We start from the raw sequence: 14,386 nt of genomic DNA on the forward strand, positions 1-14,386 counted from the left end.
TGGAGGAGGGGGGGAAAGGTGGGAGGAGGGGGAGGGAAATGGGAGGTGGGGAGGAGGTGGAGGCTTGTTTTTTTTTCCTTTTCTCAATAAAAAAAAATAAAAGGAAAAAAAATAAAAATAAATGCTTACACTTATCTTTTCCAGAACACATTGCTTAGAGGAGATGAATTGTGCATGCAACAACACCTCCCTATTGGGAGCAACTGAATGACTATGGGGATTGAAGCCCTGAATTCTCAGGTTTGCTTGATCAAGCCAAATGGGTGCTAAAGTGATTACAGGCGTGAGAGTCTGGAGTGCAGCTCAGGCTTCTCTTTGCCATTCAAACGCAGCAACATTTCAGGTTGACGGACACAAACAGGTTGAGGACCAGCATCTAGCTCCCCTTAGTCTCAACTGAGTACTCTGTATCCTGTCACACTTCTCTGCCAGGCGCTAAACACATGTTAGGTGGGTAACGTAACACCAGGGCTCATCAAGAATAAAGGTCTGCAGGTCTCATGGGATTAAGGCAAAGAGAAATGAATTCAAAGTAACCTCCCAATACCATTTCTGGTCCTGATGATAAAGTTTGGGTGAATTTAGGAAAATGTTAGAAATCACTGTTTTGACCTACAAATGAACTATATAACTGTGTGCAGTGAAAACACTGGGATTCTGTATTCATAGCATGTTTGCATGTGGGTGGCAGCTTAGGCAATAAGTCGCAAGTACAGAAGTTCTGATATGACTAAGCTATATAAACCATCAGGCTTGGCCTGCCAGTAGCTGTGGCTTGGTCCAGCTTATATTGTGTGAAACAAAATGCTGCTCTAGCTTTTAAAGTGGGAACACAGACACCAAACAAACAGAGAAAGACCAGAATCTGGGAGCAGGCGTTTCTGGTCCTGGGCTACTCTTTCCCCCATGCTTTAGAGGACACATATAAAAACAAAGTGTAGCTCAGAGAGGTTTTAGCTGGCATCACATAGAGATCCCCCAACATTCAGCCCCTAAACAGCTCTGCATCCACTTTCTCTACAGCTCCATCTCCAGTATTATTGTCTTAGATTAGACTCTATGGGCAAGAAAATGCCATGCTGATCCCATGTGCCCTTAGTTAGTTTTTATGCTAATAATTGAAGCATTCCCAGGGTTTACAAATTGGTGTTGCAAAATAATCTTGATGAGGGAAGGAGATATAAGTTGTGTGTGTGTGTGTGTGTGTCTGATTCATTCCTTTCCAAGACAAATTTGAGGGAAAAAAAAACCCAGGTCCAAGAAAAATTAAAAATAAGCATGTCACTAACGCAGACGACACTGAGACTGGTTGGGTGCGTGTATCTCCCAGTGTTTCCTTGGCTAGGGAGAAAGCTGAGCAGAGAACATTGGTGGTTTTTCATTGGGTGGATGCTTTTAAGCTTAGATTTCCATTGCTCCCTTTGGCCTAATCGAAATCATGACGTAGGTCACTGTTTTTGGATATGTGAGAAGAAATTCATGGGAACTGGGTCACCCTCTTTCACTGCAATGGAGTTGGATTTCCCAAACTGGCCATTGTTTTGGGGACTCTGGTCTTTCCTTTGACATCTGCCCGAGACATCCCTTTTGTTCTCAACTTTCCTTTATAGGTGGCTTCTCAGTTCAGTTCTGGTTATGAATCTCTGCAACTTCCTAGGATAAAATAGCAACCATAACTTTATTTCTTTTACTGTACAAATCTAATGAAACAAAAGTTTAAAGTAGTTTCAGTTATTTGGGATCCATTTGATAGAAAAAAAAAATCACTGAAGCTTGGGCTTAGTTGTATATTTGTCAGTTCATTGCCCCCTGTCTCTAAGGGGTGGGACATAACTCAGTGTTACAGTCTGGGATATGCTACTGTCTTTTTTTGTTTGTTTGTTTTATAAGTAGTACTAGAACTTAGAATAACACTGGGGGGCTTCTGGGGGGAGGCAGTGCTTTAGGACCCCGTGGCTTTGTAGTGAGACCATTTCAGGAATGTTGTGAAGCGCTTGCCTTTCCACTTTGATTTGTGTCACTGGGACTGGAGGGAAAGCCTTTTAAACTGTGTCCCATTTTTCTGGAAATTTCTTTAGCAAGTGGCTCATTAGTGAGAATTGTGTGATATAAAGAGACCTTGGTGAAAACATGAAAACATGTGCGACCCTTGGCGTGGACAGAGTGAGCTGCAGTTAAAAGGAGGAGGAGGAGGCTGTGCAATGATTCTATCACATCCAAAGGAAAAAAGGGACAGAGAACAGAGTTTGCCCAGAAAATACAGAAACTAAGTTTTCCATTCTCTGGCCCCAAGTAGAGCACATATCACACTGGAAGCACTTATTCTAAGAGAAAACAAACCTGTTGGGATGTCATTGCAGGGATGACTAAACTGCTGGACATTGGAATGACGAAGGAGCATCACTCTGATGGGAAGATTCAAGAAAACACAGTAGTCAGTTGACTAGACCTTAGTGAAGAGGAATTAAAGGGACTCTAGCTGGCCCTTCTGCATTCCCTCTGCCTTGCTGAAAAACCATTAGGTTACATTCCTTAAGTTAGGCTCCAAGGTCTATTCCTTATTCGCTCACTTCCTCCTCCTGAGCCCAACTACCACGGTCCAGTGATCAAAGTTTTGAAGGCCAGCAATCAAAAGCCCCTTCTGGCTACCCTAACACACCTAAGCAAAAGAAATCAACTCATTATAACACAAGGTTTCCTAAGTGGCTAAACAAGTTCAAATCCATATTGTACAGTCATTCTATGTAAGTATCAGACAGAAGTGGTAGGCTTTCTTTCATTATTATGTTGAAAATGAAACCAACAAAAGTTTGAGAATATTAAGATGATTCAATTCTTGGCCACAGTTTAAAGTAATGAGAACTGCTTGCTTAAAATAAAACCAATTAATGATTTGGAGATTAAGTGCTTCACTTAAAGTACAAAATATTCTCAATAAACCAGGGCAACAGGCTCCCAAGTCTCTTTCACAGAAAAATTAACTTCTGCTCAGAAACCCTTGCTTCAAAGAGTTTCCTATTCACTCTTTGCGAAGAGTATCTACCAGAATTACTTTTATCATGATAAAAAGTATCAGTAAATGTTATTAGTGTTGGAACTTGGACTACCCGGACACATGTTCCCTCTGTGACCTTTGTGTACCTGAGCCAGCGCTGCATGGTTTCAGGGCACCTGACTTGTGTCACAGTCTGGAACAAAAGGCCGTAATGTCATAAAAGCAATCAGAACATTTGCTTCAGAGCCACATAAGATTACAGAAAGACTTGCTAGTTTCTCCTATCTTTCTCTTTACATAAGGGAGAGAATTAAATGTTGCCTTAGCATCGTATATAATTATTTTGTAAAGATGAGTCTGTGCTCACATGCCACCGTCTATTACAAGGCATTCAGAACACTGAAGCCTTAGCCAGAGTGAGTCCATGTTTGTTGTTGTTTTTAAGCTTTGGTTGTTTTAGTTACTGTATAAGACAATTAGTTTCATTATGATGTTTCATACATGTTTAGCATCATATTTGGGCCTGGAGGTTGTTTTACTGAGGTTTCATAATGAGAACATTATTATTTGTACACAGCCTCCCCATGCCCCCAACTCCTTCCATGTTATCCCTAGAGCTTCAAAAATTGAAGAAGTAAATTCTTCACTGTTGATAGTCAAATACAAGAAAAAGCTTAAAAACTCCAACTAATGAGAATTTGACTTGATTTCATTTTTGTTATATCTTTTGTATCCTGTGGTATTGCAGCAAACAACAAAATAGAATAGATAAGTAGAATTTAAATAGGATTTAAATTTAAATTGATGAAGAGGATGCCTTGAACTTGGGACAAATTGTGTGTCATCTCCCATATTTTGTGAATTAGATATATATCATCTATATAAAAATTGTTATCTGCTTGAGGGTAATGAAGAAATAGCCTACCCATTCCTCATGCAGTTCTTTTTTTTTTATCATAAAAGTCACCGTTTTATTGTCACAGAAGGACATGAACCAGAGTGTGTCTCTTAGTAGATTCCTTCCTCCCTCCCCCCCTCTCTCTTTCTTTTTTTTTAATTTATTTATTTAATTAAGGATTTCTGCCTCCTCCCCACCACCTCCTCCCATTTCCCTCCCCCTCCCCCGATCAAGTCCCTCTCCCTCATCAGCTTGAAGAGCAATCAGGGTTCCCTGACCTGTGGGAAGTCCAAGGACTGCCCACCTCCATCCAGGTTTAGTAAGTTGAGCATCCAAACTGTCTAGGCTCCCCCAAAGCCAATATGTGCAGTAGGATCAAAAACCCTCATGCAGTTCTTATGTTGGTGAAAAGGAAGGCTGTGCTAATAGTAACTTTAATCATTCCTGTAAAGAAGTGAATCATTTAATTCATGGCTCCAACAGAAGATACAACCACTATAATGTTCATTCCCAGGGTGTTCTATCTACTGCCCTTTCAATCCCAATCCTGTGTCCCAAACAGAAAGCACCAGAGTATAAGTCAGATCCCAGCTTACATCTTTGGCTCACCTGGGATTTACAGAATTCTGGAAGGATGGTTTCTCATGGTCTGGGATTATGAAATTTTTCGGCTGTACCTGAGAAAAAAGTCCTGATTCAATATGTTGGCTGTAACTACACTCTGATCTAAACAATAAAATTTAGCAAACCTGAGTTGTGTCTGAAACTGTTCACAGATCCTTTTGCATCTTTCTGGTTCCTGGTGTTTCTCTGCCTCACGGTCTAAGGCCTGCTCTCTGAACACTCCTAAGACCTTGCTGCACTTCCTTGCTTAAGGATATCCGCCTTTCCTGATAAACTTGCATCTTCATGAGGATAGACTACATCGCTACACTGAGGTGTTTGTACTTCTAGCTCCTAAATTGCCCATTTAAGACATTTTCAGAATTACTGAGCAAATGATGCTGATTTGAAGCCCATTGGAAAGCATGTGCCTTCTTCTGCGCAGGCTAGAATCAGCAGACTCGCGGCTTCTCTGGTAAGGAAACCACACTCTTGAGCTACTTTAGCTTGGATCCCAGCATTCCACGCTGGCTTCCTTCAGGAGTGTGTCCATCCACTCAGAACCCTTCCACTGAAGATGATCAGACCTATGTCGGTGACATGGCAGTGACGACAAAACATCCGTGCAGGTTTTTACTCAGCCTACTAACTGAATGACTGGGGACTTAAATTCATGACACAATAAAACTGCAAATTGTTATACGTCCAATACTGGTGTAGGAGCCTCATCTGTTCATGTGTTGCTTTCATTGGCTAATGAATAAAGAAACTGCTTTAGGTCTGTTGGGGCAGAACTTAAGTAGGTGGAGAAGACAGAACTGAATGCTGGGAAGAAGGGAAGAGTGGTAGATGCCATGGATCTCCTGCCTGAGATGGACGCTGGTTAGAATCTTGCCAGTAAGCTACAGTTACCTGGCAATACACAGATGAATAGAAATGGGTTAAATTAAGATGTAAGAATTAGCCAATAAAAAACTAGAGCTAGGGGGCTGGAGAGATGACTCAGAGGTTAAGAGTACTGACTGCTCTTCCAGAGGTCCTGAGTTCAATTCCCAGCAACCACATGGTGGCTCACAACCATCTGTAATGAGATCTGGTGCCCTCTTCTGGTGTGCGGGCATACATGGAGGCTGAATACTGTGTACATAATAAATAAATAAATCTTTAAAAAAAAAAACTAGAGCTAATGGGCCAAGCAGTGTTTTAATGAATATAGTTTCTGTGTGGTTATTTTGGGGCTAAGCTAGCTGGGTGGCTGGGAAGCACAAGCAGGCCCTCCCCTCGTAACACAATACCTCTAGGGGTGCCTGAAAACCAAAAAATTCAATGCCACCTCTACCTGAAGGGTCTAGCATTTTTATTCAGATTGTTCTGAATCATTGACTGGGGGAGATGAAAGAGGAAAAAGAAAAAAATGATCAGGAGTCAAGGAGTAGCTGGGGAGGTGAGAGCAGCAATGGCTTCAGTAAGGACCTAGGGGAGAAGGGGAGAGAATATGCCGGAAACGGGCCTTGTCTTTTCCTTAGATTTCATCTACAGTGGACTCCAAAGGGAGGAGCAGGGAGCTTTCTATCTCCTGCAGAGTAGCATGACCCACGTTCCACCGCCCCTCACTCTGGCTGGTAGTATTTTATGCATACTGCGGAGTCTAGAGGCACACAGAGCAAAGTTGCCAATGATGCCATTTTTGTGTCTGAGACAAATTGCATCTGGGTGAATCTAGTCATTCTTTCCACCGTTATTGATTTCCTGAAACTTTAAGTGTACAGATTGATGGGCATCACTTGATACGAGTATATAGTGTGATGATCAAGTCAGGGCAGATAATTTTTCTCTATTCTGAAGTTTTAAAAAGGTGACAAGCACATTATTACACTAGTTTATTCAGTACAGTGTGCTAGGTTTGATACTTAACACTTTCCTCTGCTAATTATTACTTTGTATTTGGAGTTTCCCAGTTCCTTGCTTTCACTGCACATAAAATAGCAGGGTGTCATGAAGTGAAGCCATCCCACCGTGCTATAGACTTCTAGGACTTTTCAGTTCCATCTATGCTTTGGTACCCATTATTCAAGCTTACTTTATTCTCGTCCACCCTTCTCAACTTTTAGTCATCTCTATTGTATATCCTGACCAGCTTTTTAAAAATCTACATTTGAGAAAACAGGTGATAATTGTGTTTCTGCCCCTGACATTTCATTTAATTAGTGCAGTGACATCAGGTTGTTTAAGATTTTGTTGCAAATGAGAAGAGTCTATTATGTTGCTGAATAATATTCCATTATGCATGTACCACCTATTCTCTATCCTTTCATCCCCTTATAGGCCTCAAGGATGGATACATATTTTAGCTACTGTGAACAATATAGTAAGCAGCTTGCTTATTCAAATGCCTTTTTGATGTGCTGATATAAAATTCCTTTGACTCTATAATAGAAGAGGAATGGCTGGATCACATAGTAGTTCTACTTTGAGTGCTTGAGGAATCACCATGCTATGCTGATCTCCGTAATCATTAATTCCCAATCCCACCAATCACAAACATTCCCTTTCTTTCACTTATTTGCCAGTATTCATTATTTATGGACATTTTGGTAATAACTATTCTAATCAGGACAAGATCTGCCTTCACTACTTCCTAGTGAAGTAGAGATTTCCCCCCATAATCTGCTTGCCCTTTGAATTTCTCCCTCTGAGAAATGACTGCCCATATTCTTTGTTCATTTATATTAGATTTTTTTATTATTTAAATGTTAAGTTCCTTATATATTCTAGATATTAGCCCATTGGAAATGAGTAGTTTGCAATCCACCCATCCTACAGGTATCTCTTCACTCTGTTTCTTTTGTCATTGAGATATTTAGCTTACATAAAGATAAATAATCATTTAAGCCTATATAGTTACATAATCTCATGCATTTATGTTTGTTTTGTTTTCTGTTCTTCGGGTGTCTTACACCCTCCTCCAAATCACAGCCTAAAATGTCTTAAGTAACTTTCCTGTTTCCTTCTAGTAGGTCTTTAATATGTTTTTCCTTTTCTTTTTGTAAGACAAGAGGAGTCACTCTTTTTTCTTTTCCTCATGAGTACCTGTTTACTACCTCAGCACTGCTGATGAAGAGGCTGTCCTTTCTCCCAGTGCATCCTTCCAGTTTCTTTGTTGAGAATTCAATGCTGCAAAATCATGGGGCACTCTGTGCTGTTCACCAGTCTGTGTGTCTGCTGTCTGCTGACACCTCGCTCTTCTTGTTACTATGGCTTTGTTGTATATTTTGAAGTTAGAGAGCTTTTGTTTCATTTGTGTTTGTTTTTTGTTTGTTTGTTTGCTCAAGATAACTTTTACTCTTTGGAGTTCTTTAAGATTCCATATGAATTTAAATTTTTTTCTAGTTTTGTTTAGAATGCCATCAGCAATTTAGTGAAGATTATATTAAATATGGAGTTTGCTTTAAGTAGAATATTTTAACAGTTTTAATTCTTACAACTAATGATCTCTTTAATTTCATTAATATTTAGTTAAATTAAAAATTATATTCTTCAATTTTTATTGTAGATGTCTTTTTTATTATAGCTATTGTGAATAGAATTCCTTCAATGATTTTTTTTCAACAATTGTATGTTACTGTTGCTAACAAAATACAGATTGTGTATGCTGATTTTGTATCCTGAACTTTTCCTGACTGTATCAGTTCAAATAGTATCTTAATGGTCTTTAACTTCCTCTCTCTAGTTACATATATGTAGATATATACACATACATATATAGGAGTACATATATATGTATTCTTATCACCTACAAGTAGCAATAACTGTACTTCTTCCCTCCTTATCTGTATCCTATCTCTCTTTTTCTTACCCAGTTGGTTTGGCTAAACCCTCTGGGCATTAAGAGCCGCGAGAGCGCATTCAAGGCTCTTCATTTTGTTATTTCGTTGTCATTTTTTTTGTATTGTGTTATAGTCTCTTATTTTGCTTTGAATTTTGTTGTTCCTTTTTTCTTTTTCTTTCTTTTTTCATTATTATTATTATTGTTATTATTCTTTTGTTGTTTTCAAGACAGGGTTTCTCTGACTAGACTGGTTTCAAACTCATAGAAATCCACCCACATGTCTATGCTTCCTGAGTGATGGGATTAAACATCTGGGCCACCACCCCTTGGCTGTTACTCCTATTAGTAATCTGGAGGTTGGTTTTCTCATTCCTTGAGATATGTAATAGGTTGTTTATTTGAAATCAGCTCCCCTCCTCATCTAAAAATATAAGTGCTTATTAGTGTAAACTCCCCTCGTATTGCTCCTGTTGTGTTGCTATATATTATGATATGTTTGGTATATAATGGTGCTTCCATTTGCAGTTGCTTAAAACTTTTGTAAATTTCCTTTTTATTTCTTCAGTAATCTATTGCTTATTCAATATTCTGTTAGTATGTTTCCATGAATTTATACAATTTCTGAAACTTACTCTTTGTTTAAGAGTTTATTTTATTATAGCTAGAAAATAAAATTCAGTTTTCAAATTTTTTGAGTCTTGTTTTGTGGCAAAACATATAATTCATACTGAAGGGTATCACATTGTCTAAAAAAGAACCTTGGATGAAGGGTTCTGTAGTTTGGTTTTGTGAGAGAGACCTTCACAGGTGCAGATGACTTTGGATTCCAGTTCCCATGAGACCTTGACGTGAAGATGAAAGTTATAATGCTTAGAGTTGTTTCCTCATAAATTCAATATTTCTTGAAAAAACTGGAAGCCAGGAACAAAGAGCAGGAGTGTGGGAGTGGTTTTCTGAGATTCCTCAAGAGATTTAAGGACTGCACACTGTGGACACTACCTAAAAGGAACTCACAGTGGCTTTTTTCTTTACTAAAAGAACTCTGTATCAATTAACCTGTGATACCCATAGCACCTGCTGTGCAATTGTGCTTTCAAATATGGTTTATTTTCTATACTATTGTCATATATTTGTTTTTATACATTCTTAAAGTGTTCACTTGAATTTTTAAGAAAATACATGAATTTTTACACGTAGACATGAGCTTGTTTAAGGAAAATGCTTTGACTTACAATCTTTGATTCATCTTCCATTTATATAGGAACTCTGACTGCTCCTTGGACTGGAGAGGGAGGGGGTGGGCGATGGGGGTTGGGGAGGAGGTGGAAATTTTTAATAAAAAAAAAAGTCAAAAAGAAGAAATTTTCAGTGTACAAACATAAAAAAATAGACTTTTACTTTAATATAATGAGAATATTTTAGAAGAAAAAAATAAAAATAAAAATTTAAATGCGACTGTAATTATAATGTAATTATAATTATTACCAAAAAAGAGAAAAAGAAAAAAGAAATGTTCTGTAACGTCTGTTAGGTCCACTTACTTATACTATAGTTTAATTCTTGTATTTCTTTCTAGCTATTCACTGATGTAAGTTTTGTCTTTAAAGTTCTCATTATGACTGCACTGGGTCCTGTGTCTTCCCATAGATATACTGCTTGTTGAAAAAGAATTTTTCAGATGTATATACACAGATACATATACATATATACATCTCTGCACACATGTACAATTGTGACATCTGTTAAAGTGATTACAGTGACCTTTGTCTCTTTTCACAGTCCCTCATTCGGTGCTCTGTCTGATTGAATAGGTTTTTGTTGTTGTTGTTGTTGTTGACTTTTGTGTTCTTTGTGTGGAAGATCAATTTCTATCTATTCACTCCCAGTCTATTTTAGTGATGAAGTCAAATTTCTTGTACGTGCTGTGTTAGTAGGTCTTATTTTTGTAGTGTGCAGCCAGTCTGTATCTTAATTAAGAAATAACATTCTTCCCGGGGGGGGACGCAGTGAAGAAGAAATAGAATAGATTTTGTGGGTAGACTGGGGGCTGGTGGGGATGGGAGCAGGAGGATTAGATGGGGGTTGTAGAGGGAGGGAGTGCTGGGAGAGACGACTGGAATTGGGGGGCATTTCAGAGGCAAGGTGGAAATGTAGTGCAATGGAAACTGCCAGAAGTCCACCAGGGTGACCCTAGTGAAGATTCCTAGTGGTGGGGGCTATGGAACCTGAGCTGGCCTTCTTCTATAACCAGGCAAGGTTTCCAGTGGAGGGATTGGGAAACCAACCCAACTGCAAAACCTCTGACCTACAGTTAGTCCTACCTGCAAGATGTGCTAGGGTAAAGGTGGCACCAAACTTGCAGGAGCAGTCAGCCAATGACTGGTCCAAATTGAGACCCGTGTTACAAGAGGGAGTTCATGCTAGACACTGCCTGGAAAACCAGGAGCCAGTGTGCAGATGGCCCAGAGACCCAGGGTAGAACCAACCATGACTGGAAATAAAAAAGTTACTGAAATGATTCCTAATATATTCTGCTATACCTGTAGACCAGAGTCTAAGAAGCATCATCAGAGAGACTTCATCTAACAACTGATGAGAACAGATGCAGAGAACCACAGCCAAATATTAGGCAGAATCCTGCAGAAGAGGAGGCAGGATTGTAGGAGCCAGAGGAGTCAAGGACACCATGAGAGCATGGCCCACAGAATCAACTAAGCAGGGCTCACAGGGACTCACAGAGACTGAACCACCAATCAAGGGAAAAGTAGGAGTTTAACCTACATCCTCTATGTTTATGTTATGATTGTGTAGCTTGGTGTTCCTGTGGAACTCCTAGCAGTGGGAGCAAAACTGTCTCTGTTTCAGCTGTCCTGGGACCCTTTTCCTCCTACCAGTTACCTTATCCAGCTTTAAAATGAGGGCATATGCCTAGTTTTATTGTAACTGGGCATGCCATGTTTGGTTGATATCCCTGGGATGCCTGCCATTTTCTGAAGAGAAAGGACCAGGTGTGGACCTGGGCTGGGGGAGAGACTGCGAGGAGAGGAGGGAGGAAATATCATGGTCCAAATGCATTATATGAGTGAAGAATAATATTTTTGTAGAAAGAAATGCCATTTTTACAGTAAGAATTATGATTGAAAAGATTTGTTCATGCTATTTTATAAAATTCTTCCGATTATTTTGACTGCCATTTTAAAAAATTCAAAAGTGTATTATTACTGTGTATGGGTATGCACACGTCACAGCATGCATGGGGGTGGGGAGGGCAACTCTGTGGAGTCAGTTCACCCCTTTCCCCTTTGTGTGGGTTCTGGCAATCGAACTCAAGCTGCCAGACTTGTGCTACCATGGAGATATCTCACTGCGCTGTGACATCCTCTGTTCTAGTCTGCTTCCCTTACTGTGCAGAGTGGCAAGCTTGATCATTCTTTACTTCTCTTTTGGATATTTGATTTTCCAATTGTTTTTTATGTCTTTATGACTGTGGCTGCTTTTCTCTTCCTCTTGTCATAGGATGCCCTTAAGCATTGTTTCTCATTCCAGCCTGTTGGTGATGAATTCCTTATTCTTGCTGTTCTTGAAGTCTTTATTCTTAAAGGATAGCTTTGCTGAGTATAGTATTTTTTTTGGTTGACTGTTCTTCAGAAGTTAGTATGTGTCATTCCATTTCCTCCTGGTCTACAATGTTACTGCTAAGAAATTTGATATCAGTCTAGAGGACTTTCCCTTAAATATTACTGAGTGCCTTCCCTGAAGTTTTTGTCCAATACAGTTGGCATATAGCACACCATGGTGAAGATCTTTTCTAGTAATGTGTGTGTGTAGACCTGTGGCCCTTCTGTAACTGGATGACCACATTCCCCAAGATAGAGAATTTTCAGTAATTATTTTACTGAACAGGGTTTCTATGTCTCTTTCCCTTTTCTTATCATCCAGATACTCAAAAGTGTGAATATTTGTTTATTTAATAATTTCTCAAAGGTTTCAGTTTTCATATTTCTTTATCCCCACCTTCCTCTCCTTTTTCTGTCTTATTTACTTTTCCTTCCTTCCCATCTTTTTCATTTTTATTGGCTGGGATACTTTATGTTATTTTATTAAAAACATTTATTTTATGTGTATGTGTATTTTGCCTTCATGTATGTATGTGCACCACATTCATGCTTGATACCCGAGGAGGCAAGAAGAGGGCATTCAATCTCCTGAGACTGGGGTTATAGACAGTTGAGTGTTGCCATGTGGGTGCTGGAAATTGAACCCGGATCCTCTGCAAGAGTAGCCAGTGCTCTTAACCAGTGAGCCGTCTCTCCATGGCTGGGATATTTTTAAAGATCTATTTTTAAGTTAGAAATTATTCTACTAGAGTAGTAGAATAATTTTAGTCCAGTGTTAAGGTTTAGACTATTTAAAATCAATATTATTGAGGTCTTCTTTTCCACAAATTCTATTAGTTTTTAAAAATATCTCTGAATTTTATATTCGCATCATTCATTGTTTCTCCAATTTCATTCACTTCTCTATATCCTCTTGATATGAGTGAGCTTTTTTATAGCTACTCTTTGAGGTTCTTCAGCAGGCATTTCATCAGCCTAGTTCTTTACCTATTGCTAGAATATTACTGTGCTCTTTTGGAAGCATCCACTTACCTTGCTTTATTAATATTCATTATGATTCTGTTAAAATTTGAGTATCTGGTGATTCGGTTATCTCTACTACTTTTATAAAGCAACTTTCTTGCTAAGGGGCTTTCTCTAGAACAGTGGTCTCAACCTTCATAATTCTGTGAGCCTTTAATACAATTGCTCGTGATGTGGTGACGACACCCAACTATAAAATTATTCCATTGCTACTTTATATCTGTAATTTTGCTACTATTATGAATCTCAATGTAAAGATCTGATATGCAACCCCAGAGGGGTCATGACCCATAGGTTGAGAATCGCTACTCTAGAAGATGTGTCAAGAAATGCCAGGTTGGCTTTGTGGCTGATGGGAGCTATTGCACAATCTCCCTATAAAGTCTTTGACCATAATCAGAAGCTTTGAGTGCAAGGTGTGCTGGATTGGGGTTCAAAAGAACTTGGGCTGGGGACACGGAGTAGGTTTGGTATATACAACAGTTATGGTGGCATGTCCCTCTATGTGGTCATCAAAACTATAGGAGTGGTAGCAACAATGGTAGCTTTGTGAGGCACTGCTGGAGCGAGCTCTGCTGCCTTCAAGGACCTCTGACTTTCATTGGCAATGGGGATCATGCAGCACATGCCTCCAGTCTTGGTGGTGACATGGGCCCATAAACAACTGAGCATGGGAGAAGAAGGTGATAGGTAACTACTTTGTCTTTCTTGGCCCCAGTGTAGTAGAGGCCCACAAGCAGTTGCTTTGCCCAGCGGTGACTGGAGCCCATACCCAGTTATATACACAGAGATACAGTGACAAGGGACCTCAGCACTAAGCCTATTTTTGTCTCAGACTGAATGGAGGCGTGGGCCTATAACCAGCCACTTGTTGGGGTTCAGCAGAAACGGACGATTATAGCATACTGCCTGCCTCCAGGAGCTGCCAATGCCTTAGGTCTCAGGGGCTAGGACTCTTGTCTCAGTTTTTGAGAGTGGCACCCTTGTTTCCCTCCATGGTAAAAATACGTGTTCTTTAGTGTAGGGTCTTATCTGGGCTTGGTACTGTGGTCACATCGGAATCAAGTCAGTTTGTGAGTTTTCAGGTCTTTGTGCTGGTTTGGCAGAATGGCCAGTAAGTCATCAGAATTGGGATAATCAAAGATTTTTAATTCCTTGAGTATGACGAAGTTTGAACACTATCTCCTTTTTCAGGATGGGACCTAGTTATAGCAACTTTGTAAGTTGGGTTTGATGGAGAGATGTTTTCTTCTCAAAAATAAAGTGAATATACAGATTTGAGATTGTTCCCCTAGTTGGTGTCCAAGCTTGAAGGACGATGAAGCTTTCTGGTGACCAGGACTGCAAGGGTTTGTACTGATACATTTTTATATTTTTCTTGTGGCTTTGTGTTGCATTATATATATATATATATATATATA

At 39.4% G+C, this 14,386-nt stretch overlaps 1 protein-coding gene across 1 annotated transcript in view; it reads right to left on the reverse strand.

Annotated features, from left to right (window-relative positions):
- The window catches only part of C6H1orf105 (chromosome 6 C1orf105 homolog), a 50,931-nt gene that overhangs the window by 9,118 nt on the left and 27,427 nt on the right, over positions 1-14,386 (reverse strand). The window contains exons 5-6 of the mRNA XM_005363960.2: positions 4,503-4,570; positions 2,341-2,405 (exon numbers count right to left, since the gene is read on the reverse strand). Coding sequence (XP_005364017.1) covers positions 2,341-2,405; positions 4,503-4,570 — 133 coding nt within the window. The remainder of the gene's footprint in view (positions 1-2,340; positions 2,406-4,502; positions 4,571-14,386) is intronic.

This window comes from Microtus ochrogaster (genome assembly GCF_000317375.1).
Source record: "Microtus ochrogaster isolate Prairie Vole_2 chromosome 6 unlocalized genomic scaffold, MicOch1.0 chr6_random_2, whole genome shotgun sequence".
In the NCBI taxonomy this organism is placed as follows: Eukaryota; Metazoa; Chordata; class Mammalia; order Rodentia; family Cricetidae; genus Microtus; species Microtus ochrogaster.